General features: G+C 43.7%; 1 protein-coding gene across 1 annotated transcript in view; it reads left to right on the top strand.

Moving 5' to 3' along the window:
- Positions 1-26,122, top strand: part of RPRD2 (regulation of nuclear pre-mRNA domain containing 2) — a 73,583-nt gene that overhangs the window by 22,043 nt on the left and 25,418 nt on the right. Inside the window, exons 2-4 of the mRNA XM_056546352.1 lie at positions 23,158-23,287; positions 25,142-25,242; positions 25,720-25,797. Coding sequence (XP_056402327.1) covers positions 23,158-23,287; positions 25,142-25,242; positions 25,720-25,797 — 309 coding nt within the window. The remainder of the gene's footprint in view (positions 1-23,157; positions 23,288-25,141; positions 25,243-25,719; positions 25,798-26,122) is intronic.

Genomic DNA, 26,122 nt, shown 5'->3' with positions numbered 1-26,122 from the left:
ATGCCGTGATCAATACAGATCAGGGCATCTGCGGCAGTGCTGTACTACTTAATGGATGATCGGATCGCCCGCAGCGCTGCTGTGGGGATTTGATCATCCATAATGGCGGACGGAGGTCCCCTCACCTCGTTCCGTCCGTCTCCAGGAGTCTTCCGCTCTGGTCTGAGATCAAGCAGACCAGAGCAGAAGATCGTCGATAACACTGATCCCTGCTATGGGAACTAGTAAAATGTAAAATACATTTTTTAAATGTGAAAAATCCCATCTCCCAATAAAAATGTAAATAGCCTGTTTTTCCCATTTTACTCCCCAAAAAAGCGTTAAAAAAAAATTTGGTATCGCCGCATGCGTAAAAGTCTGAACTATCAAAATATTTCTTAATTATCCTGTATGGTGAACAGCGTAAATGTAAAAAAAAAGTCCGTTTCTTTTTTTTTTTTTTCTTTGTCACATTTTATTCCAAGATCATGGCGCAAAAAATTAAACCTCATACCACCTCTTATATGAAAGAATTAATGTTATAGGTGGTCAAAATAAGGCAATTTAACCTGTTGGGGGACGAAGGGCGTATGCATACGCCCTTGCGTCCTGGTACTTAAGGACGAAGGGCGTATCCATACGCCCGTGGGAATTTCGGCCCCCGCCGCGCGCCGGGCGGGGACCGGGACAGGGTGACTGCTGATATCTATCAGCAGGCACCCTGTGCAAATGCCCAGGGGGGTCATTAGACCCCCCCATGTCGGCGATCGGCGCAAATCGCAAGTGAATTCACACTTGCGATTTGCGCCGATTCCGGGTCATTACGGGTCTATGGTGACCCGGTGACCCGGAATAGAAGGGGGATCGCGGGTGTCTAAGACACCCACGATCCCCCTAAAGCGATAGGAGTGAGGTGGCAGAGGTGCCACCCCTCCTATCCCTGCTATTGGTGGTCTAGACGCGACCACCAATAGCAGAACTGGGGCGGAGGGGTTTACTTTCGTTTTCCCCGTCCTGCCCTCCCACAATAGGCGGGGCAGAACGGGGAAAATGAAGAGGAGCGGCGCCGGAGTCCACTTACCCCTCCGGAGGCAGCGGAGCGTCGGGGATCGGCGGCGGCGACGGAGATCTGCGGCGGCGTGCGGCAGAGGATGCGACGGAAGCCGGTGAGTAGTTGCATAGCAACATCTAGAGGGCTACAGTCTGAGACCACTATAGTGGTCTCTAGACTGTAGCCCTCCAGATGTTGCAAAACTACAACTCCCAGCATGCCCAGACAGCTGTTTGCTGTGTGGGCATGCTGGAATTTGTAGTTTTGCAACAGCTGGAGGTCTGCAGTTTAGAGACCACTGCACAGTGATCTCTATACTACCCTCTAGATCTTGCAAAACTACAACTCCCAGCATGCCCACACAGCTGTTTGCTGTCTGGGCATGCTGGGAGTTGTAGTTTTGCAACATCTGGAGGTCCACAGTTTGGAGATCACTGTTCAGTGGTCTCTAAATTGTAGCACTCCAGATGTTGCAAAACTACAAATTCCAGCATGCCCACACAGCAAACAGCTGTCTCGGCATGCTGGGAGTTGTAGTTGCGTACCTCCAGCTGTTGCATAACTACATCTCCCAGCATGCCCTTCTGTGATCAGACATGCTGGGAATTGTAGTTTTGCAACAGCTGGAGGCACACTGGTTGGAAAATACTGAGTTAGGTAACAGAACCCAACTCAGTATTTTCCAACCAGTGTGCCTCCAGCTGTTTCAAAACTACAACTCCCAGCATGTACTGACAGACCGTGCATGCTGGGAGTTGTAGTTTTGCAACAGCTGGAGGCTCACTGGTTGGAAAATACTGAGTTAGGTAACTGAAACTAACTGAAGGTTTTCCAACCAGTGTGCCTCCAGCTGTTGCAAAACTACAACTCCCAGCATGTACTGACAGACCGTGCATGCTGGGAGTTGTAGTTTTGAAACAGCTGGAGGTTTGCCCCCCCATGTGAACGTACAGGGTACATTCACACGGGCGGGTTTACAGCAAGTTTCCTGCTTCAAGTATGAGCTGCGGCAAATTTTTTGCCGCAGCGCAAATTCCTAGCGGGAAACTTACCGTAACCCGCCAGTGTGAATGTACCCTAAAAACACTAAACTACCACCTAATAAAGAGTAAAACACTACATATACACCCCCTTACACTGTCCCCCCCAATAAAAATAAAAAACGTATTGTACAGCAGTGTTTCCAAAACGGAGCCTCCAGCTGTTGCAAAACAACAACTCCCAGCATTTCCGGACAGCCACTGATTGTCCAGGCATGCTGGGAGTTTAGCAACAGCTGGAGGCACCCTGTTTGGGAATCACTGGCGTAGAATACCCCTATGTCCACCCCTGTGCAATCCCTAATTTAGTCCTCAAATGCGCATGGTGCTCTCTCACTTTGGAGCCCTGTCGTATTTCAAGCAAACAGTTTAGGGCCACATATGGGGTATTTCCGTACTCGGGAGAAATTGCACTGCAAATTTTGGGGGGATTTTTCTCCTTTTACCCCTTATGAAAAGGAAAAGTTGGGGTCTACACCAGCCTGTTAGTGTAAAAAAAAAAAAAAAAATTTACACTAACATGCTGGTGTTGCCCTTTACTTTTTATTTTCACAAGAGGTAAAAGGAAAAAAAGACCCCCAAAATTTGTAACGCAATTTCTGCTGAGTACGGAAATACCCCATATGTGGGCGTAAAATGCTCTGCGGGCGCACAACAAGGCTCAGGAGTGAGAGCGCACTATGTACATTTGAGGCCGAAATTGGTGATTTGCACAGGGGTGGCTGATTTTACAGCGGTTCTGACATAAATGCAAAATAATAAATACCCACATGTGACCCCATTTTGGAAACTACACCCCTCACGGAATGTAAGAAGGGGTACAGTGAGCATTTACGCCCCACAGGTGTCTGACAGATTTTTGGAACAGTGGTCTGTGAAAATGAAAAATAAATTTTTTTTGTTTGCACAGCCCACTGTTCCAAAGATCTGTCAAGCGCCAGTGGGGTGTAAATGCTCACTGCACCCCTTATTACATTCCGTGAGGGGTGTAGTTTCCAAAATGGGGTCACATGTGGGGGGGTCCACTGTTCTGGCACCACGGGGGGCTTTGTAAATGCACATGGCCCCCGACTTCCATTCCAAACAAATTATCTTTCTAAAAGCTCAATGGTGCTCCTCCTCTTCTGAGCATTGTAGTTCGCTCGCAGTGCACTTGACGTCCACATATGGGGTATTTCCATACTCAGAAGAAATGGGGTTACAAATTTTTGGGGGGCATTTTCTCCTATTACCCTTTGTAAAAAAGTAAAATTTGGGGAAAAAACAGCATTTTAGTGGAAAAATATTTTTTTTTCATTTACACATCCGATTTTAACAAAAAGTTGTCAAACACCTGTGGGGTGTTAAGGCTCACCGTACCCCTTGTTACGTTCCTTGAGGGGTGTCGTTTCCATAATAGTGTGCGATGTTTTTTTTTTTTTTTGCTGTCCTGGCACCATAGGGGCTTCCTAAATGGGACATGCCCCCCAAAAACCATTTCAGAAAAACTCACTCTCCTAAATCCCATTGTTGCTCCTTCGCTTCTGAGCCCTCTAGTGCACCCGTCGAACACTTTACATACACATATGAGGTATTTTCTTACTCCAGAGAAATTGGGTTACAAATTTTGAGAGGATTTTTTTCCTTTTACCCTTTGTAAAAATTCAAAAATTGGGTCTACAAGAACATGCCAGTGTAAAAAATGAAGATTTTGAATTTTCTCCTTCACTTTGCTGCTATTCCTGTGAAACACCTAAAGGGTTAACACACTTACTGATTGTCATTTTGAATACTTTGAGGGGTGCAGTTTTTATAATGGGGTCATTTATCGGGTATTTCTAACCAGAAGACCCTTCAAATCCACTTCAAACCTGAACTGGTCCATGAAAAATTCCGATTTTGAAAATTTTGCGAAAAATTGGAAAATTGCTGCTGAACTTTGAAGCCCCCTGATGTCTTCGAAAAGTAAAAACTCGTCAATTTTATAATAAAAACATAAAGTAGACAAATTGTATATGTGAATCAATACATAATTTATTTGGAATATCCATATTCCTTATAAGTAGAGAGCTTCAAAGTTAGAAAAATGCTAAATTTTCAAATTTTTCATGACATTTTTGCATTTTTCACCTAGAAAGGATGCAAGTATCGCCGAAAATTTACCACTAACATAAAGTAGAATATGCCATGAAAAACAATCTCTGAATCAAATTTATAAGTAAAAGCATTCCAGAGTTATTAATGCTTAAAGTGACAGTGGTCAGATTTGCAAAAAATGCTCCCGTCCTTAGGGTCATAATGGGCTCCGTCCCCAAGGGGTTAAAACATGCTAATTTTGTTAGAGTAGCTCCCACCAACCATTTTATTTTATTTTTCTGTTCCTGCCTATTGTCCATCTATTCCTAACCCCCTCCCTGCCTTTTAATTTTTTTTTTATTTTTAATTTTTTACTATATTTAAAAAGCCTTTTTGTCTGCCTGGTAGTGTGCATACTACCAGGCAGACTTCCCCAGCAGGCGCGATGTCACTGATGCCTGCTGGGACACTTCCGCCCTTAGTTCATCTATACGGGGTGCCTCCAGCTGTTTCACCACTATAACTCCCAGCTTGCCCTGACATCTATTGGCTGTTAGAGCATGCTGGGAGTGGTAGTGGTGAAAGAACTGGAGGCACCCTGTGCAAATCCACCCCCCCCCCTCCCCCAAAAGTAGACATATCAAAGTGCAAACACTGGCATCAGCGACACGTATATGCCGGGACGTGGGGCCGGCGTGTGAGGCCAGGGAGCCAATGCGCATCTTCTGTTCTCAGCGCTCACTCCCGCCTGTCTGATTGACAGACAGGGAGCGAGCGCAGCCTGAATGAATTAGGACCGATTGCCCAGCCGGCATCGGTCCGAATTCAGGAGTGACGTCACGCCAAGCTGCAGCCGGCCACTAGGAGGGAGACCCCTAGTGGCCTGTTTTCAATTGTAAAATACACACTGTTAATAAATAAATTAAAAAAAATATATATATTTACTAGGGATCGACCGATATCGTTTTTTTAGGGCCGATACCGATAATCGGTGCAGGTTAGGGCCGATAGCCGATAACTTATACCGATATTTCGGTATAAGTTATCGGCTATTTATCCCCCCGCGACACCGCTGCAGATCATTGATTTAAAGTGGGCGCTTTAAATCAATGATCTGCAGTGGCTTTTGCGGGGCCATAGGCCGCTGCCGCCACCACCCGCTTCTCTCCCCTTACCTGTCAGGGTGGTCCGGGCCATCCATCCATCGTTCCTGTAGTGTCCGGGGGCGTTCCGGGTGGAGGGTGGTCCCGGTCCGGGCTGTCCTTCTTCTCCGGCGGGCCTCTTCTCCACTCCGGGCAGGCTCCGGCCTAGTACGCTGCATAGACGTCGCTGCGCAGTGACGCCCGTGCGCAGCGACGCACCTGACGTCACGGCGTGGCAGCGTCTATGCAGCATACTAGGCCGGAGCCTGCCCGGAGTGGAGAAGAGGCCCGCCGGAGAAGAAGGACAGCCCGGACCGGACCACCCTCCACCCGGAACGCCCCCGGACACTACATGAAGGAAGGATGGCCTGGACCACCCCCATTACGGGTAAGTTTCATTTTTTTATTCACTCGGAGGGTGGGGGAGGGGCCCGACCGGTATAGCGGTATGGGAAAAAATCCATACCGGTATACCGCCTAGCATCACGGTGGGGGGTGCGACGCGGTGCGGCGGGTCGGAGGTGCGGTGCGGCGGGTCGAGGGGGTGGCGGGCGGGGGGCGGGGCATTATCGGCTTATCGGCAAGATAATTGCCGATACCGATAATTCCCAAAATCGTGATTATCGGCCGTTAATATCGGCCATACCGATAATCGGTCGATCCCTAATATTTACTATATTAGAGATATGTTGTAGTGCATAAGTACTACAACATATAAAAAAATAAGTTGGTGACAGTGCCCATTTAAAATAGTTTGAGATTATAAAAAGGCATATAACATGGGTATCATTGTAATCATATTGACCCACAGAATAAAGAAAACGTCATTTTTACCGTGAACTGTAAAGCATGAAAACAAAACCTTCTAAAATTTGCTAAATTGCGTTTTTCTTATCAATTTTCCCACATATATAATAATTTTTTGGTTGCTCCATACATTTTATGGTAAAATATGTGATGTTGTTACAAAGTTAAATTGGTGACGCAAAAAACAAGCCCTCATATGGGTCTGTGGATGAAAATAGAAGTGTTATGATTTTTAGAAGGCGAGGAGGAAAAAACTAAAATGCAAAAATAAAATTGGCCTGGTCCTTAAAGGGGTACTCTGCTGCTCAGCGTTTGGAACAAACTATTCCGAACGCTGGAGCCGGCGCCGGGAACTCATGATGTCATAGCCCTGCCCCCTCATGATGTCACTCCCCACCCCCACAATGCAAGTCTATGGGAGGGGGCGTGACGGCCATAGACTTTCATTGAGGGGGCGGAGCGTGACTTCACACGGGCGGAGTTGTGATGTCACGGTACTCTGGCCCCGTGGGAGTCAGGCTACACACTCGGAGCCTCTAGCGCTGCGGAGAGCTCACAAAGGTGGGTGCTCAATGACAGATTGCGGGGGTCCCCAGTGGCGGGACCCCCGTGACCAGACATCTTATCCCCTATCCTTTTGACAAAATGTCCCTGTGCCTTTTAAAACTAAATTAACGTTGTGCAAGAGTTTTAAGCTGCCATTTTATTTCAGTGATTCTAAATAAGAGGCAACATTTTTGCTTATACAGTGGTCCTTCAACATACGATTGTAATCCGTTCCAAACGGACCATCGTTTGTTGAAACCATCGTATGTTGAGGGATCCGTGCAATGTAAAGTATAGGACAGTGGTCTACAACCTGCGGACCTCCAGATGTTGCAAAACTACAACACCCAGCATGCCCGGACACCCGTTTGCTGTCCGGACATGCTGGGTGTTGTAGTTTTGCAACATCTGGAGGTCCGCAGGTTGTAGACCACTGTTAGAGGAAGGTGTACTCACCTGTCCCCGCCGCTCCGGACCGCCACCGTTTGTCACCGCTGCCCGGGATGTCGCCTTCCATCGCTGTCGCCGCGTCCCCCGATGCTCCGGTAAGGCCTCTGCTTCCCCGGCATCCTCGCTCTCCGTGGCCGCCATCACGTCGCTACGCACGCCGCTCCTATTGGATGACGGGACGCCGTGCGCAGCGACGTGATGACGACGATGAAGAGCGCCAACGATGCAGAGGATCCCGAAGAGGACGCGCCGGAGCCCCGAGGACAGGTAAGTGATCGTCGGCAAAGGGCACGGGGCACCGTAAATTGCTATCCGGTGGCAGCTGAAGCAGTCTGCGCTGCCGGATAGCCGTTTACGCGATGGCCCCGACATACAAAAGCATCGTATGTTGATGCTGCCTTCTAGAGATGAGCGAACTTACAGTAAATTCGATTCGTCAGGAACTTCTCGGCTCGGCAGTTAATGGCTTATCCTGCATAAATGAGTTCAGCTTTCAGGTGCTCCCGTGGGCTGGAAAAGGTGGATACAGTCCTAGGAAAGAGTCTACTAGGACTGTATCCACCTTTTCCAGCCCACGCGAGCACCTGAAAGCTGAACTAATTTATGCAGGAAAAGTCATCAACTGCCGAGCCGAGAAGTTTGTGACGAATCGAATTTACTGTAAGTTCGCTCATCTCTACTGCCTTCAACATGTGATGGCCTCTGAGAGGCCATCGTATGTTGAAATGATCGTATGTCGGGGCCATCATAGGTCGAGGGGTCACTATACTGTGCAGTCATACAGCTCTTAGATAGTATAGGATTTCTCCATATGTATAGTGTAAACATTTAGGTTGTGCACAGCTGTGCTGCTCTTTGCAGTAGATCCTTTTGCTCTTCAGCATGTATGGGGTCTGACGCTCCATTTAGAATGCAGGTTAAAGGTATAAATGAGGAGGACTCAGAGAGGCTTATGAAAAGTATTTGATAAGAAAGAGTTAAATGCTGGGAATCCCTGCAGATCATCTATTTGAAGTAGCACAGCATTTTCTTGCACTTGTTCTTGTAGTCGCCATGTTATATGTAGCGGTGGTGCAAGCAACTGAACCAATGTTTAATCCAAGTAAACAAGGCAAAATGGCAAAGGCATTCTTTTTTGTAGTATTTGATACCATTTTGGGATACATGTGACTCCTCAGCAAACATGGCTATTGTAGAGTCTTTGATGCCTATTTGGATGCCAGGGTGTAAAGGGGAACCCTCAATATATCTGTAAGGTGTCAATGGATAAGTTGAAAGGATAGATGACCCTGACAAGTTTTCCCTAAATAGTTCCATGATACGGGTATTTTATCAATTCATGTGGCTTGGCCATTCAAATAGCATCTGTAGGAAGTGATGTGATTGCCAATATTCCTATCAGAGATGTTTACAGAAAATGCCTGGAGACTTTATCAAAGGCTTTACTGCATCTAAACTAAGGAGCATAGATGGGGCATGGAGACCTGCTGGGTGTCAGAGAAGAGTGGACAAGATAGTCTGCAGTTGTAAAGCATCTTGTAATTATGACTAAGAAGGGCTATCTAATGATAAGAGGAAGCGTGGGGTCTTTTGTTAGGTTTGCGAAGGACGGAACAGCGATTAGGTCTTTATACACTGGGTTACAAAGAGTAGTTTGTAGTAATTTATTATGGAGAGAGGAGTTTATAATATGCAGAAGTCAGGCTGTCCGTCCCAAACGATGAATGAGTGGATAAAGATGTAATAGCCTGAGGCACGTCCTTCTCCCTTCTTGTTCCATGAACTGTTTTTGGTCTCTTGTGAGACTATGAAGAGGGACAGAGTGCAAAAAAGCAGCGGAGAGCTGACTTTTCTGTGGGAGGAACACTATAAAGAGTTTTATAATATTTAGTGAGGATATCCAAGATTTCCGCATCAAAGTGTACTAGGATGTGATCGCACAGTGTTTTGGCATCAGTGTGCAATGAGAATGTGTCAATTAGAGATCCTATTTCATTCCCTTATCGATTTTTATTTTATATAAAAAAAATTTAGTGCCTGAAGAGACCATTTTGCCTCCTTTCATTTCAGTTTAGACTCTTCTGTTGGATAAATGACATCGTATTGTGGGGTGAAAAGTCAGTCAGTATAAAGGGATTAAAAATGGAGGTTCTGCTATTTCCTTTGAAGAGTCATGTAACTGATCACATGACCCCTTATCACTTTCTTTAACCCGTTAAGGACCAAGCCCATTTTCACCTTAAGGACCAGGAAATTTAAATGAAAACCACAATTTTGCACATTTTGGAGGGTTTCGTTTTCACTCTGTACACTTAACGGTAAAAATTACATGTGTTCTTTATTCTGTGGGTCAATACGATTAAAATGATACCTATGGCTAGATACTTTAAGATTTTTTTTTAAGTGGTAAAAAAAAAAAAAAACTTTTTGTACAAAATCAGTAATCTAAAATTGCCCTATTTTGACCACCTATAACTTTTTCATTTTTCCTTATATAGGGCGGTATGAGGGCTCATTTTTTGCACAGTCATCTGTACTTTTTATTGATACCACATTTGCATATATAAAACTTTTAGAATTTTTTTTTTTAATGTGCCAAAAAAGCAGCATTTTTGAACTTTTTTTTTAACGTTTACGCCGTTCACCGTACGGTATAATTAACATATTTCGATCAGACATTTACGCACGCGGCGATACAAATATGTTTATAAAAATATTGCGCTATTTGGGGGTAAAATGTGAAAAACGGACAAGTTTAATTTTTATTGGGGGAGGGGATTTTCCACTTTTTGTTTTACATTTTTTTTACTTTTTTTTTTTACACTTTTGTTCCCATAGGGGACTATCTGTAGCAATCATTTGATTGCTAATACTGTTCAGTGCTATGCATTGGACATAGCACTGATCAGTATTATCGGCTATCTCCTGCTCTGGTCTGCTTGATCTCAGACCAGAGCAGGAGAGACGCTGGGAGGCAGGTGAGGGGACCTCTGTCCGCCATTATAGATGATCGGATCGCCGCGGCAGCGATGTGGGCGATCCAATTGTCTAACGTGCGCATTGCCGCAGATGCCGTTATCTGTACTGATCACGGCATCTGAGGGGTTAATGGCGGACATCCGTGCGATCGCGGATGTCGGCCATTACCAGCGGGTCCCCGGCTGCTAATAGTAGCCGGAACCTGCCGTGTATGACGAGAGCACCGCTCCGATGCTTGGGATCATACACAGCACGTAAATTTATGTCCTGATGCGCGAAGTACCGCCAAGCCAGGACGTACATTTACGTCCGTGGTCGTTAAGGGGTTAAAGTCTCCTGCAACAAAGCGGTGTCATAAACATGTTTCATGTTGTCATCAATGATATTAGCCCGCTTGTGTTTGGAGGAATGGCTTTAAGTCTGAGTCAAGCAGGTAGAAAGGAAACCTGCACGATTTGCTTGTACTTGTCGCTCTAGGTTCAGTGAGACTGGCCCATGACTAGGTATGCTTATCTGTAGGATGTGTAATGTAATAGTGAAAAAAGAACGGTCCAAATCAGCGCATATTCAAGCCTAGAAAAAGTGTCGTGCTCAGGAATGAAAGGTATACTGTCGTGTAGTAGGATTCATTAGTCTTCATGGAGAGACTCCACATAGGGAGAAATGGGAAAGGATTTTGGTTAAGGCCACAGGACAGGAACTAAATTATGGGAGTCTAATGACTTATCAAGAAAGGGGTTAAAGCAGGGTTTTAGCAGGGTATTAGGATCTCCTGTCAGGATGAGAGGGAGGGTAAGTGTTTTTGGCAAGAACTAGAATACTAAAAGCTTGGAATAGTACCCTTTGTTATTTGTGTTTGACTTCTAAGCGTGTAGGATTTACCAGATGACAAAAGAACTTCCACGTTAAAGGGGTGCTCCGGTGAAAACCTTTTTTCTTTTAAATCAACTGGTGGCAGAAAGTTAAACCTATTTGTAAATTACTTCTATTAAAAAATCTTAATCCTTCCAGTACTTATCAGCTGCTGAATGCTACAGAGGAAATTCCTTTCTTTTTGGAACACTGATGACATCATGAGCACAGTGCTCTCTGCTGACATCTCTGTCCATTTTAGCAACCGTGCATAGCAGATGTGTGCTAAGGGCAGCATGGTGGCTCAGTGGTTAGCACTGCTGCCTTGCAGTGCAGGGGACTTGGGTCCAAATTCTACTAAGGACAACAATAAATAAAGCGTTATAACGTCAGCAGAGAGAACTGTGCTCGTGATGTCATCAGAGAGCATTCCAAAAAGAAAAGAATTTCCTCTGTAGTATTAAGCAGCTAATAAGTACAGGAAGGATTAAGATTTTTTTAATAGAAGTAATTTACAAATATGTTTAACTTTCTGCCACCAGTTTATTTAAAAGAAAAAAGGTTTTCACCGGAGTACCCCTATAAGGAAATGGCCATCAGGATCTGCATAATCGACTATTGAGTGTGGCAGACCCTAGTGAAATAAGATGACAACCCAGCCAGCTGAATCTTACTTCGAGGTGGTCAGCCAGATTCCAATGTGTTTCCTGGTGAAATACCAGGTCTGGTTGGAGTCATATCCCTCTTCCCAACAGCCCAGAGTCCAGTGTCAAACTTCGAGAGGGAGGAAAAATAATGCTGCAGATGAGCAGACAGATTAAAGACAGCAGCCACTAAATTGAGGCAATTTTTTATACCATTTAGATGGCAGTGCAGGAAACATTATGAAGTATAGGCAGTCCAAATTAAGAAGCGGACTGTAAGTGGTGGTGGTTCTCTACCTGGTCCAGATGCAGTCATGCAGGTGAGGATCTCACCAGGAGTCGGGAGGTCTCTGACTGAGACAGGAGCAAGCAGTCAGTCTCATAGTAGGTTGTAGGAGATTACTTGGCTCCACAGGAATGACTAGAATGTGCTATTGTCAAGGAGAGCAGTGATCCGAGGTAGTAGAGAACAGATATGGTCGCCTTCTCTTTGTAGTCACTGTGTGAGTGGAATTGGTAGACAAGACACAGTCCTCTCTGCTGTGCAGCCGTTGATGCCCAGTGGAGGAGTGCGGAGCTCCACGCACGGCAGCCAGGCAGCCGCTTGTTGCAAAGGCCTGAAGAAAGCTCATCTGTCCACCCAAAACGCTGCAAAAGGTATCAAAAATTTAGCTTGGTGTATTGTAGCCATTTCCACAGGTGACAGTTAAAGCCTTTATGTGGGCTAATAAGAGGAAAAAAACACTAATCTGCCCTATTACTGTTTTGCTTATGTAACGAAATCTATTTAATTTATTATTTTTTTTATCTGAAACAAATCCTGTGTTAAAAAAGGCATGTAACGTGGATGTAACATGTTTGATAAAGGCTTACTATAGAGTTCACAACAGGGAAAAACTCCATAGTGTATGAATTTTGCATCAATATTTCTCTGAATTTTAGATAATACAAATTAATGCTTGGGTGGATATGATGCTAAATTTGCCCTGGCTGTGTTGCATTGTGTAGTATTCTGAAAAATGTGGCTGGCTAAGCTTTATTTACTGCAGCCAAAAGCAACTTGAATTAAGTTGCTGATTTGGGGGGGGCGGGGGGGGGGGGTCTGACGGCTGATGATGCCAGAGTGCTGGACTCGGGTCTCTTCGGAGCTCCCATAGAAATCCACGTCTACCGCACGCGCTACTCGCTCAGAGCTTGGTTCCATTCCAGAGATCGTGGTGGGTCCTAGCGGCAGTACCCATATAAAAGGGATACTCCATAGGAATAAATTTTACTTTTTAAGGAAAAAAAAACTTGACAGAAAGTTATACAGATTTGGAAATTTCTTCTATTTGAAAAATCTTAAATCTTCAAGTACTTATCAGCTGCTGTAAGATCCAGAGGAAGTTGTGTAGTTCTTTCCAGTCTGACCACATTGCTCTCTGCTGACACCTCTGTCCAGGTCAGGAACTGTCCGGACAGTTATTCATAGGGATGTCCCGATACCGGACGACAGTCATGCCCCCTCCCAAAGACTTGCATTGCGGGGGCGGGATGCCACACGGGGGCGGAGTCGTGACATCACGATATTCCGGCCCCGTAGTCGTGACCCGGAGGCTGCAGTGCTGCATGCAGCTCCCATAGGTAGGTGCTGCGTGCGAGATTGTGGGAGTCCCCAGTGGCGGGACCCCCGCGATCAGACATCTTATCCCCTATCCTTTGGATTGGGGATAAGATTTCTTAGGGCCGGAGTACCCCTTTAAGGGGGAAAAAAAAACTTTAAAAAAAACTCATGACATTGAATAAAGTATCGGTACTCGGTCTTAAAGGGGTACTCCACCCCTGGCATCTTATCCCCTATCCGAAGGATAGGGGATAAGATGTTAGATCGCCATGGTCCCGCTGCTGGGGACCCCGGGGATTGCCGCTGCGGCACCCCGCCATCATTACTGCACAGAGAGACTTCGCTCTGTGCATAATGACGGGCGATACAGGGGCCGGAGCATCGTGACGGCTCCGCCCCTCATGACTTCACGGCCCGCCCCGTCAATACAAGTCTATGGCAGGGGGCGTGACGACCGCCACGCCCCCTCCCAGAGACTTGTATTGACGGGGGCGGGCCGTGATGTCACGAGGGGCGGCGCCGTGACATAACGATGCTCCGGCACCTGTATTGCCCGCCATTACGCGCAGCAGCGATCCCCGGGGTCCCCAGCAGCGGGACCCCGGCGATCTGACATCTTATCCCCTATCCTTTGGTATAAATTACACATTATCTTTATGCTGTAGGTCCTTACGATTACAATTATACCCAATATATAGAGGTTTTATAATTTCTACCATAAAGTGGCCAGCTTAAAATCTAAACCTCCCAAAAGTAGCAAAATTGTTTCTGCCCACAAGTAAATTTTTTTGCTTTGCAGTAAGTTTTTGGCAAAATGAAAGGTGTCATTACAAAGTACAACTGGTCGTGCAAAAAAAGTTATGCCTCTTAACCCCTTATTGACGCAGGCTAGAGCCCCTTATTGATGCAGGCTACATCACGGAGGAAGGTAGGGACCCTCCGGCCGTCAGTTTAGGTGATCGTGACCCCTGGCTGGTGCGGTACGGAGTGGGATGACGTCACAATCCCGCTCCATAGCTGCTCCCCCCTTCCCAGGACGTATGCATATGTCCTAGGGAGGGGAGAGGTTAAAAGGAGAGAAAGAAAACACACAAATGAAAATTGTCTGCCCTTAATACCAAAATGGGCATTGAGTATGGACATATGATGTGACAAAAAAAAATCACCAATTTTTGCATTTTCATGCCGTTCCTTTTTTTGCCGTTCACTATGCAGGATTAATAATTTTATACTAGGCACAGAGAAATTGATGGCAGCACCAATGAAAATATAAGTACTACACCTACAGTGGGGAAAAAAGTATTTAGTCAGCCACCAATTGTACAAGTTCTCTCACTTAAAAAAGATGAGGCCTGTAATTTTTATCATAGGTATAACTTAACTATGAGAGGCAGAATGAGAGAAAAGATCCATAAAATCACATTGTCTGATTTTTAAAGAATTTATTTGAAAATTATGGTTGAAAATAAGTATTTGGTCTCCTACAAACAAGCAAGATTTCTGGCTCTCACAGACCTGTAACTTCTTATTTAAGAGTCTACTCTGTCCTCCACTCACTACCTGTATTAATGACACCTCAAACAGTCACACTCCAAACTCCACTATGGCCAAGACCAAAGAGCTGTCGAAGGACACCAGAAACAAAATTGTAGACCTGCACCAGGTTGGGAAGACTGAAACTGCAATAGGCAAGCAGCTTGGTGTGAAGAAATCAACTGTGGGAGCAATTATTAGAAAATGGAATGCATACAAGACCACTGATAATCTCCTCGATCTGGGGCTCCACGCAAGATCTCACCCGAGGTGTCAAAATAATCCCAAGGATGGTGAGCAAAAATCCCACAACCACACTGGGGACCTAGTGAATGACCTGCAGAGACCTGGGACCAAAGTTAAAGTCTACCATCAGTAACACGCTACGCTGCTGGGGACTAAAATCATGCAGCGCCATACGTGTCCCCCTGCTTAACCCCTTAACGACCACAGACATAAATGTACGTTCTGGCTTGGCGGTACTTCGCGCACCAGGACGTACACGGCAGGTTCCAGCTGCTATCAGCAGCTGGGGACCCGCCGGTAATGGCCGACATTCGTGATCGTGCGGATGTCTGCCATTAACCCCTCAGATGCAGTGATCAGTACAGATAACGGTATCTGTGGCAATGCGCATGTTAAAATAGATGATCGGATCGCCCGCAGCGCTGCCTCGGCCATCCGATCATCTGTAATGGCAGACGGAGGTCCCCTCATTTGCCTCCATCCATCTCCTCGGATCTTCTGCTCTGGTCTGAGATCGAGTAGACAGAGGATCTCAGACCAGAAGATAACCGATAATACTAATTAGTGCTATGCACTATACATAGCACTGAACAGTATTAGCAATCTAATGGTTGCTAAAGATAGTCCCCTATCTTAAAGTTGAAAAATGTAAAAAAAAAAAAGTGAAAAATACCATTTCCCCCCCAAAAAGAGTAAATTTTTTAATAACATATTTGGTATCGCCGCGTGCATAAATGTCTGAAATATCAAAATATAATAACGATCCTGTACGGTGAACGGCGTAAACGTGAAAGATTCCAAAAATGCAGTTTTTTTTTGTCACATTTTAGACCCCAAAAATGTATAAATTATCAGTTTTATATATGCAAATGTGGTATTGATAAAAAAAGAACAGACGAGGGCGCAAAAAATTAGCCCCATACCGCCCCAAAATACAGAAAAATGAAAACGTTATAGGTGGTCAAAATAGGGCAATTTTAGATTACTGATTTTGTACAAAAAGTTTTAGACTTTTTTTTTAAGCGGTACAACAATATAAAAGTATCTAGCCATGGGTATCATTTTTATCGTATTGACCTACATAATAAAGAACACGTAATTTCTACCGTAAATAGTACAGTGTGAAAACGAAACCCTCCAAAATGTGCAAAATTGTGGTTTTTATATAAATTTCCTCCTTAAAAAAATATCTTTTGGGGTTTGCCGTACATTTTATGGTAAAATGAGAGGTTTCATTACAAAGTACAATTGGTAACGCAAAAAAGCCCTTATATGGGTCTGTAGATGGAAATATAAGAGTTATGGATTTTAGAAGGCAAGGAGGGGAAAAAAACGAAAACTCAAATAAAATTGGCCTGGTCCTTAAGGTTAAAATGGCTTGGTCCTTAAGGGGTTAAGCCAGTACATGTCCGGGCCTGTCTGAAGTTTGCTAGAGAGCATTTGGATGATCCAGAAGAGTATTGGGAGAATGTCATATTGTCAGATGAAACCAAAGTAGAACTTTTTGGTAAAAACTCAACTCGTCCTGTTTGGAGGAGAAAAAAATGCTGAGTTGTATCCAAAGAACACCATACCTACTGTATGGAAACATCGGCCGACATTTATCATTGCCTTTTAGACAGTTTTTTTGTGTCTAGAAGAGGCGCAAAAAAGGCACAACCAGGGTTGATTTGCGCCTTTTTTGCATCCTTTCCTTTGGTTTACACATATTTTTTTTTTTCCTGATTTTGAGTTGCAATCCACTGATTTTGGCAATACACATGATATGGAAGGGTTTTATGAACTGTGCCTCTTTGTAAAAAGGCGCAAAGCCACTGAAGACTACACCAGCCCAGACTTAGCTTAACTTTTTTTGTGTATTTGAAGAGAAAAATTTCAGAAAATGTTTACCTGCACAAAATCAAATGCTCTGTGACCATTTAATAAATTTGGTGCTTCTGCACATTACCAACACACAAAAAATGTGCGAAAATAGGAAAACGCCTGCTTGGAACTCAGAAAAAGTTATAAGGGTGCGTTATGTGAAAGAGCATAAAATTACTTCCAAAATACAGTGCATAATGAGTTCATAAGCACTCATCCGTGAATAAAACTAAGCATTTATTCGACCATTAAAATAGCCTGTCGGCTGGTAGAAGTGAAAACTGCCTTAGCCAAGCACGGGGCGGTGACAGTCTGTTTCATGGATTCCGACGCTTCATCTAGCCTTCCTTCAAGGCAGATTGAAGCAAGAGAATCCGTGAAACAGACTGTCGCCTACCTGGTCCTCTGCCTTGGCTGAGGCCATCTTCACTGCTAACAGCCGGCAGACTATTTTAATGGTCTGATAAATGCGACGTTTCACTCACGGGTGAGGGCTTATGAACTTTTTTTTTTTTGCACTGATTTTAATAATTTTATATTGACTAGTTCAGACAATTTTGCATGTGGCAATACTAAACGTTTAGTTTGTCTTCGATTCTGTTCTCTAACAGGTTGGAGAACACCACCGTTGTTCTCCAACCTGTTTGGAGTTCGTATGACGCCAAACAGCTGAACGGACCCTTTGCCCAATGGACACGGCTGGATTCAGACTGATCCAATTAACTTGAATGGGGGTTCCTCAGGTGTTCATTATTAGTAAGGAGACGCTTGAATATGATCTGTACAGGATAGGAAATCTTAACCCCTTAACGACCACGGATGTAAATGTATGTCCTGGTTTGGCGGTACTTCACGCACCAGGACACCTTTACGTCCTGTGTATGACCGCGCGGTGCTCGCATCATACACAGCTGGTTCTGGCTGCTATCAGCAGCCGGGGAACCGCCAGTAATGGCTGACATGCACGACCGCTCGGATGTCCGCCATTAACCTCTCAGATGCCATGATCTGTACAGATCACTGCATCTGCAGCAATGCGCATGATAAAATAGATGATCGGATCGCCCGCAGTGCTGCCGCGGCGATCCGCTCATCTGTAATGGTACACGGAAGTCCTTTCACCTGCCTCCGGCCGTCTTCCGGCATCTCCAGCTCTGGTCTGAGATCGAGCAGACTAGAGCAGAAGATCACCGATAATACTGATCAGTGCTATGTCCTATACATAGCACTGAACAGTATTGGCAATCAAATGATTGCTATAGATAGTCCCCTATGGGGACATAAAAAAGTGTAAAAAAAAAAAAAAAAAAAAAAAAAAAAAAAAAACACCCCCAATAAAAATGAAAATTGACCGTTATTACCATTATACACCCAAAAAGCATAATTTTTTAAAATAAACCTATTTGGTATCGCCACGTGTGTAAATGTCCGAACTATCAAAATATAATGTTAATGATCCCGTATGGTGAACAGTGTAAACGTAAATAATAAAAAAAAGGTCCGAAAATGCTGTTTTTTTGTCACATTTTAGTCAAAAAAATTGTTATATAAAAGTTTTATACATTCAAATGTGGTATCGATGAAAACTATTTTAGATTACTGATTATGTACAAAAAGTATTAGCCTTTTTTTTTTTTTTTTTTTTTCAAGCGGTACAAAAATATAAAAGTATCTTGCCATGGGTATAACTTTAATCGTATTGACCCACAAAATAAAGAACACATGTCATTTTTACCGTAAATTGTACAGTGTGAAAATGAAACCCTCCAAAATGTGCAAAATTGTGGTTTTCATAAAAATTTTCTCCCTAAATATTTTTTGGGGTTCGCTGTCAGCTTTATGGTAAAGTGAGATGTTTCATTTCAAAGTACAATTGGTCACGCAAAAAACAAGCCCTTATATGGGTCTGTAGATGGAAATATAAGTTATGGATTTTAGACAGCGAGGAGGAAAAAACGAAAATGCAAAAATAAAATTTGCCGGGTCCTTAAGGTGAAAATGGGCTTGGTCCTTAACTCCTTAAGGACTAAGCCCATTTGGGCCTTAAGGACGCGGACAATTTTGTTTTTACGTTTTCTTTTTTTCCTCCTCGCCTTCAAAAAATCATAACTCTTTTTTTTTATATTTTCATCCACAAACTAGTATGAGGGCTTGTTTTTTGCATGACCAGTTGTCCGTTGTAATGCCATCCCTCACTTTATCATAAAATGTATGGCGCAACCAAAAAAATACTATTTGTGTGGGAAAAGAAAACCGCAATTTTGCTTTTCACGCCGTATAATTTATGGTAAAAGTGACGTGTTCTTTATTCTTTGGGTCAATACGATTAAAATGACCCCCATGTTAATATACTTTTCTATTACTGTTGCGCTTAAAAAAAATCGCTGTTTAACCATATTAGTACTTTTAAAATCCCCCTATTTTGAAGACCTATAACTTTTTCATTTTTCCGTATAAGTGGCGGTATGAGGGCTCATTTTTTGCGCCGTGATCTGTACTTTTTATTGATACCATATTTGCTTATATAAAACTTTTAATACTTTTTTATAAAAACTTTTTGGGAATAAAATGTTATAAAAAAGCAGCTATCTTGGACTTTTTTTTTACGTTCACCGTACAGTATCATTAACATTTTATTTTAATAGTTGGGATATTTACGCACGAGGCGATACCAAATATGTGTATAAAATATTTTTTTTACACTTTTTGGGGTGAAATGGGGAAAATGGGACAATTTACGTTTTTATTGGGGGAGGGGGTTTTTCACTTTTTTTTTTTTTTTTACTTTTTTATTTTTACACTTTAATAGTCCCCATAGGGGACTATTTATAGAAATCATTCGATTGCTAATACTGTTCAGTGCTATGCATAGGGCACAGCACGGTCGGTCATCTTCTGCTCTGGTCTGCTCGATCGCAGACCACAGCAGAAAACCCCGGGAGACGGCTGGAGCAAGGTGAGGGGACCTCTGGCCGCCATGCTGGATGATCGGATCGCTGCGGGCAATCCGATCATCCATTCAAAGTACCGCGATGCTGCAGGTGCCATGATCTGTATTGATCACGGCATCTGAGGGGTTAATGGCGGACATCCGCGCGATCGCGGATGTCCGCCATTACGGACAGGGTCCCTGGCTGCTATCAGCAGCCGGGACCTGCCGCGCATAATGCGAGCATCGCTCCGATGCTCGCGGTTATGCATAGGGCGTAAATGTACCAGGTCACCAGGAAGTACATTTACGTCCTTCGTCGTTAAGGACGCAGCTCATTTTCACCTTAAGGACACAGGCCTTTTTTTTGCAAATCTGGCCACTGTCACTTTTTAAGCATTAATAACTTTGGGATGCTTTTACTTTTCATTCTGATTCAGAGAGTTTTTTTCTTTCATGACAAACCGTATTTATTGGCATATAACACGCATTTTTAAAACTTAATTTTAAGGCAAAAAGCCTGCGTGCGTGTTATACACTGAGAAGTCTTCTGTTCACTGATTTAAAGTGGCCGCAGCAGCGGCTGTTTGCTAAGTATTAGCAGAACGGTCGCGGCCACTTTAAATCAGTGACAAGCGGCGTCTCCTCCCCGCTCTGTAAAACTGTTACTTTTTTTCTCCCGCACTATCCACGGGTACTGGTGGATAGTGCGGGGAGACTCTGATTAAAATGACCTTGTCCGGATCTGCCCTACCTTTTAATCAGCATCTCCTGCACTATCCCCCAGTACCTGTGGATAGTGCGGGAGAAAACAAGTGACAGTTTTACTTTTCATTTTTCTTACCTCCCTCCTCCCTCGTCATTCCCCCTTTTCCCTGCTTTTCATAGTTTTGTTTATTTTCCTTACCTGGCTGCGCTTCAGCAGGTCAGGCGGGGGTCCTGCGGGCTGCGGTCAGTGAAGCAGATGAGTGACGTCCTCTGCCGGCTTCTCTGCGCGGCATCAGTGACGTCTCTTTTCATTTCCTGTAGTCGCTGCCGAAAAGTGACATCCCTAATGCCGCGCAGAGGAGCCGGCAGAGGACGTCACTCATCTGCTTCACTGACCGCAGCCTGCAAGACAGCCGAAGCGCAGCCAGGTAAGGAAAGCGGAAGAATAGCATATACAGTGGTCTTCAACCTGCAGACCTCCAGATGCTGCAAAACTACAACTCCCAGCATGTTACATTTACATTACATTTTTCATTTTCACTTACCACTGTTCCAAAAACCTGTCAGACACCTGTGGGGCGTAAATGCTCACTGCATCCCTTATTACATTCCGTGAGGGGTGTAGTTTCCAAAATGGGGTCACGTGGGGGGGTCCATTGTTCTGGCACTATGGGGGCTTTGTAAACACGCGTGGCCTTCAATTCCAGACAAATTTTCTCTTCAAAATCCCAATGGCGCTCCTTCTCTTCTGAGCATTGTAGTGCGCCCACAGAGCACTTTACATCCACATATGGATTATTTTTCTACTCAGAAGAAATGGGGTAACACATTTGGAGGGCTTTTTTTTTTTCTTATTTTCCCTTGTGAAAATGAAAAATTTAGGGTAACACCAGCATTTTAGTAAAAAAAAAGTTTCTCACTATACCCCTTGTTACGTTCCGTGAGGGGTGTAGTTTCCAAAATGGGGTCATATGTGGGTATTTTTTTGCGTTTGTCAGAACCGCTGTAAAATCAGCCACCCCTGTGCAAATCCCCAATTTAGGCCTCAAATGTACATGGTGCACTCTCATTCCTGAGCATTGTTGTGCGTCCGCAGAACATTTTACGCCCACATATGGGGTATTTCCATACTCAGGAGAAATTGTGTTAAAAAAATTGGGGGTCTTTTTTTTCCCCTTTTACCTCTTGTGAAAATAAAAAGTATGGGGCAACACCAGCATGTTAGTGTAAAAAAGAAAAAAAAAATGTTATACTAACCGGCTGATGTAGACCCCAACTTTTCCTTTTCATAAGGGGTGAAAGGAGAAAAACACCCCCAAAATTTGTAACTCAATTTCTCCTGAGTACGGAGATACCCCATATGTGACCCTAAACTGTTTCCTTGAAATACGACAGGGCTCCTGAAGTGAGAGAGCGCCATGCGCATTTGAGGACTAAAATAGGGATTGCATAGGGGTGGACAAAGGGATATTCTACGCCAGTGATTCCCAAACAGGGTGCCTCCAGCAGTTGCTAAACTGCCAGCATGCCTGGACAGTCAGTGGCTGTCCTGAAATGCTTGGGGGGAGTTGTTTTGCAACTGCTGGAGGCTCTGTTTTGGAAACACTGCTGTACGATGTTTATTTTTATTTGGGGGGGGGGGGCAGTGTAAGGGGGTGAATATGTAGTGTTTTAACCTTTTATGTGGTAGTGTAGTGTTTTTAGGGTACATTCGCACTGGCGCAGGTTTACAGTGAGTTTCTCGCTAGGTCACCGGACACTGGTATGGCCCGGATACGCCGAAAATCGCCGGTCTGAATTGACCGGCGATCGCCGACATGGGCATATGCACGGGATCACCGGCACTATTAGCCGGTACTAGCAGGTTAGTGTGGGTGAAACTTGTGACAGATTTTCTTTATTACCCATATGAGAGCTAGTTTTTTGCGCAATCAGTTGTATTTGTGATTTCTTGATGTCACTATAAGGCTGCATTCACACCACGTTTTGTACATACGGGTGCCGGATCTGGCGGGGCAAACCGTGCTCTCCCGTACCCCGGCCGGATCAGCCCGTGACTCAATTTACTTTAATTATGCGGGCTCAGTTTTGACCCGTATGCGGTTTCCTGACCGGACCTAAAACTGTAGTATACTACGGTTTTAGGTCCGGTCCAAAACCGTATACTGGTCAAAACTGAGCCGACCGGAGTCACCGTTTGACTCCGATCGGATCATTAAAGTGAATGGAGTCACAGGCTGATCCGGCCTGGGTATGGGAGAGCCCGGTTTGCCCCGCCGGATCCGGCACCCGTATGTACAAAACGTGGTGTGAATGCAGCCTAAGGGATTATCCGGAACAATCACTAGATTGCTATTACTGTTCAGTGCTATGCATATGCATGTGAGACTATATTGTTGCCACAATCATTTGCAAAACTAGAGCTGCAAACATCTGTGCAGCCTCACTCCACCATTTATTTTCTGACTTCACTTTTTAATTTTTTTTTCACTAAGGGTGCGTTTACACGTGCTTATTTTTACTGCACATCTGCAGAAGACTTGTTGCTGCTGATTTTGCTGCCCATTGACATCAATGGGCAGCAAAATCTACTGAAGCAAATCTGCAGCATTAAATACTCACGTGGGAACGCACCCTTAAAATGTAAGTGTTTCATGTACTGCTTATGCATGCTAATCCATTCTTGAATCATTTAACGTGTTTTTTTTAATTTTTATTTCCCCCCCACAGCTGGCTTCTCACACAGGCTGAACCTGTTCTACTTGGCAAATGATATCATACAGAATTGCAAAAGGAAAAATGCAATAATATATCGTGACACATTTGCTGATGTGCTTCCTGAAGCGGCCTCTCTTGTCAGGTATGTACATACTTTGCTATAGGAGAAACATTGTGATCCCTAAAACTTCAGGCAGAATTTCTTACAAGAAGGTCTAAATCTGCCAATTAAATAAGAGCCTGTGCACATCATGGTTTTTGCATCCTGTTGAAATTATAATTTTTTTTTTGTATGGAATTGGGCAAATTTATGATCCTGTTAAGGACGTAGGGCGTACCTGTACGCCCGGTCCCGGTGTTTAAAAGGGGGTCACACCGGGTCGGTCCCGGCTGCTATTTATAGCCGGGACCCTGGGCTAACTGCGCGGCACCGATTGTTGTGCCGTGCGCTATTAACCCTTCAGAGATGGCGATCAAAGTTGACCGCCGCGTCTGAAAGTGAAAGTAAACGCTTCCCGGCAGCTCAGTCGTGCTGATCGGGACATTATGATAAAATTGCGATGTCCCAATCAGCTAGGACACGAGCGGAGACCCCCTTACCTTGCTTTGTCGTGTCCGATCTGGGTTTGATTGCTCCAATCCTGAGCTACAGGCTTGAGCAATCGAGCTCCTATCTCGCTGATCCATACAAAGCTATGGCTTTGCAGGGATCAGCATAAGAGATCAGTGTGTGCAGTGTTATAGGTCCCTATGGGAGCTATAGCGTTGCAAAAAAAAGTGAAAAAAAAGTTAACAAAGGTCATTTAACCCTTCCCTAATAAAAGTTTTAATGGCCCCCTTTTCCAATAAAAAAAACAAAAAAAAAAACAGTAAATAAACATATGTGGTATCGCCGCGTGCGGAAATGTCTGAACTATAAAAATATGTCGTTAATTAAATTGCACGGTCAATGGCGTACGAGCAAAAAAATTCCAAAGTTCAAAAAGTCCGATCAATACAAAAATGGTACCGATAAAAACTTCAGAACACTAGTCCTCATATCGGCCCGTACGTGGAAAAATAAGTTATAGGGGTTAGAAGATGAGAATTAACATTTTTCCTGCATGTAGTTATGATTTTTTTCCCAACTACGACAATATCCAACCTATTTAAGTAGGGTATCATTTTAACCATATGGACCTACAGAATAAAGATAAGGTATTGTTTTTACCGAAAAATGCACTGCGTAGAAACAGAAGCCCCCAAAAGTTACGAAATGACATTTTTTCTTCAATTTTGTCGCACAATTAATTTTTTTCCCCGTTTCGCCGTGGATTTTTGGGTAAAATGACTAATGTCACTGCAAAGGAGCGCAAAGGTGTCGCAAAAAATATGCCATCCTATGGAACTTTATGTGCAAAATTGAAAGAGTTATGATTTTTAGAAGGTGGTGAGTACAGATGAGCGAACTTACAGTAAATTCGATTCGTCACGAACTTCTCGGCTCGGCAGTTGATAACTTATCCTGCATAAATTAGTTCGGCTTTCAGGTGCTCCGGTGGGCTGGAAAAGGTGGATACAGTCCTAGGAGACTCTTTCCTAGGACTGTATCCACCTTTTCCAGCCCACGGGAGCACCTGAAAGCTGAACTAATTTATGCAGGATAAGATATCAACTGCCGAGCCGAGAAGTTCGTGATGAATCGAATTTACTGTAATTTAACTCATCTCTAGTGATGAGGAAAAAATGAAAAAGCAAAAACTGAAAAACCTTGCGTCCTTAAGGGGTTAAAGGGAATTTGTCATCCACCTCACCAAGGCTTGTAGTGCGGGTGACACTGATACTTACCGGTCCCTGCTCTGTGCCTTTATTCCACCGCAATTTTATTTTATCATTTTACATAAGAGATAAGGCTTTCATTTTCTAAGGTCCATTTTTTTACATGCCTTGTTACTTCTATACAAAAATATAACCAGTACAGTGTGAAATTGATTTTTTGACAATAATTTTTCCAAAGGGATCCATCTGTGTCCAAATCTGTTGAAAGGGTCTTTAAAATATGGGAGGACAGGAATGTTTACCATGAAGAGACTATTGCTTCTTTTAAATCTGCTTTAGGTAAGTTGTAATATATTTTTTTTGTTGTTGTTGATATTCGTGCTATTGCTCACAAAAATGTAATTTAACCCATTCCTGCAATATCATGTACATGATTAGTGCATTTGTAATAATTAAATAAGCAATCTGGTAACTATGGCAGCTGCACCACTTTTCCTCTGCACAAGTTTTGATAAATCTCCTCCTATATGTTTATATTTTCTCACTGTCATTTTTATTTTATTTTTGTGCATTGTGTGGGCTGCCCTCTTGCCTGATCTGCTTTTAACAGCATTCAGTTATATGCTTTTTGGCAGTACTCGTAGACAACAATAGACTAAAGCTATTGCATTTAGGCTATTGTAAGACCTTCTTTGATCTTTTCGATGTCATTTTACAGGAAGGGGAAAGCAGACTTTGTTGTACTTCACCTAAAATTCTAACTTCTGGTTGTTTCTTTGCTGAAATTTCAGTTTCTCAATTAAATGTTTGATTTAGGTGGTGGATGGAATAAACGAGAAAGAAGCGAAAGAAGCAAAAGCTCCCGTGCTAAACCTGTAGAGAAACCACCAGAAAGTAAGTTGCTGCTTTGCCTTTCTGTGTTTAACTGTGTGCTTCTAATGTGTATAAGTATTTAAAGTCTTCCCACTTGACAGAAGGTGCTGATGTATGCCATTATGTAGGTACATAAAGTAGAACAGTTTGGAGTTAATTCTTTCAACAATCAGATGCTTAAAAAAATGCCACACACACACTCGCATGCATATTTATAATATCTATTTACTACTATCAGTATGTTTTTAAAGTGTGGGAGACAATTCAAGCAAACACGGAGAGCATACAAACTCTTTGCAGATGTTGTCCTTGGTGAGTTTTGAATCCAGGACGATATGTGAAGAGG

The sequence above is a fragment of the Hyla sarda genome, chromosome 11 (genome assembly GCF_029499605.1).
Source record: "Hyla sarda isolate aHylSar1 chromosome 11, aHylSar1.hap1, whole genome shotgun sequence".
Classification (NCBI taxonomy): domain Eukaryota; kingdom Metazoa; phylum Chordata; class Amphibia; order Anura; family Hylidae; genus Hyla; species Hyla sarda.
The sequence above is the reverse complement of the archived record's forward strand: the minus strand, read 5'-3'. Positions and strand labels throughout refer to the sequence as shown.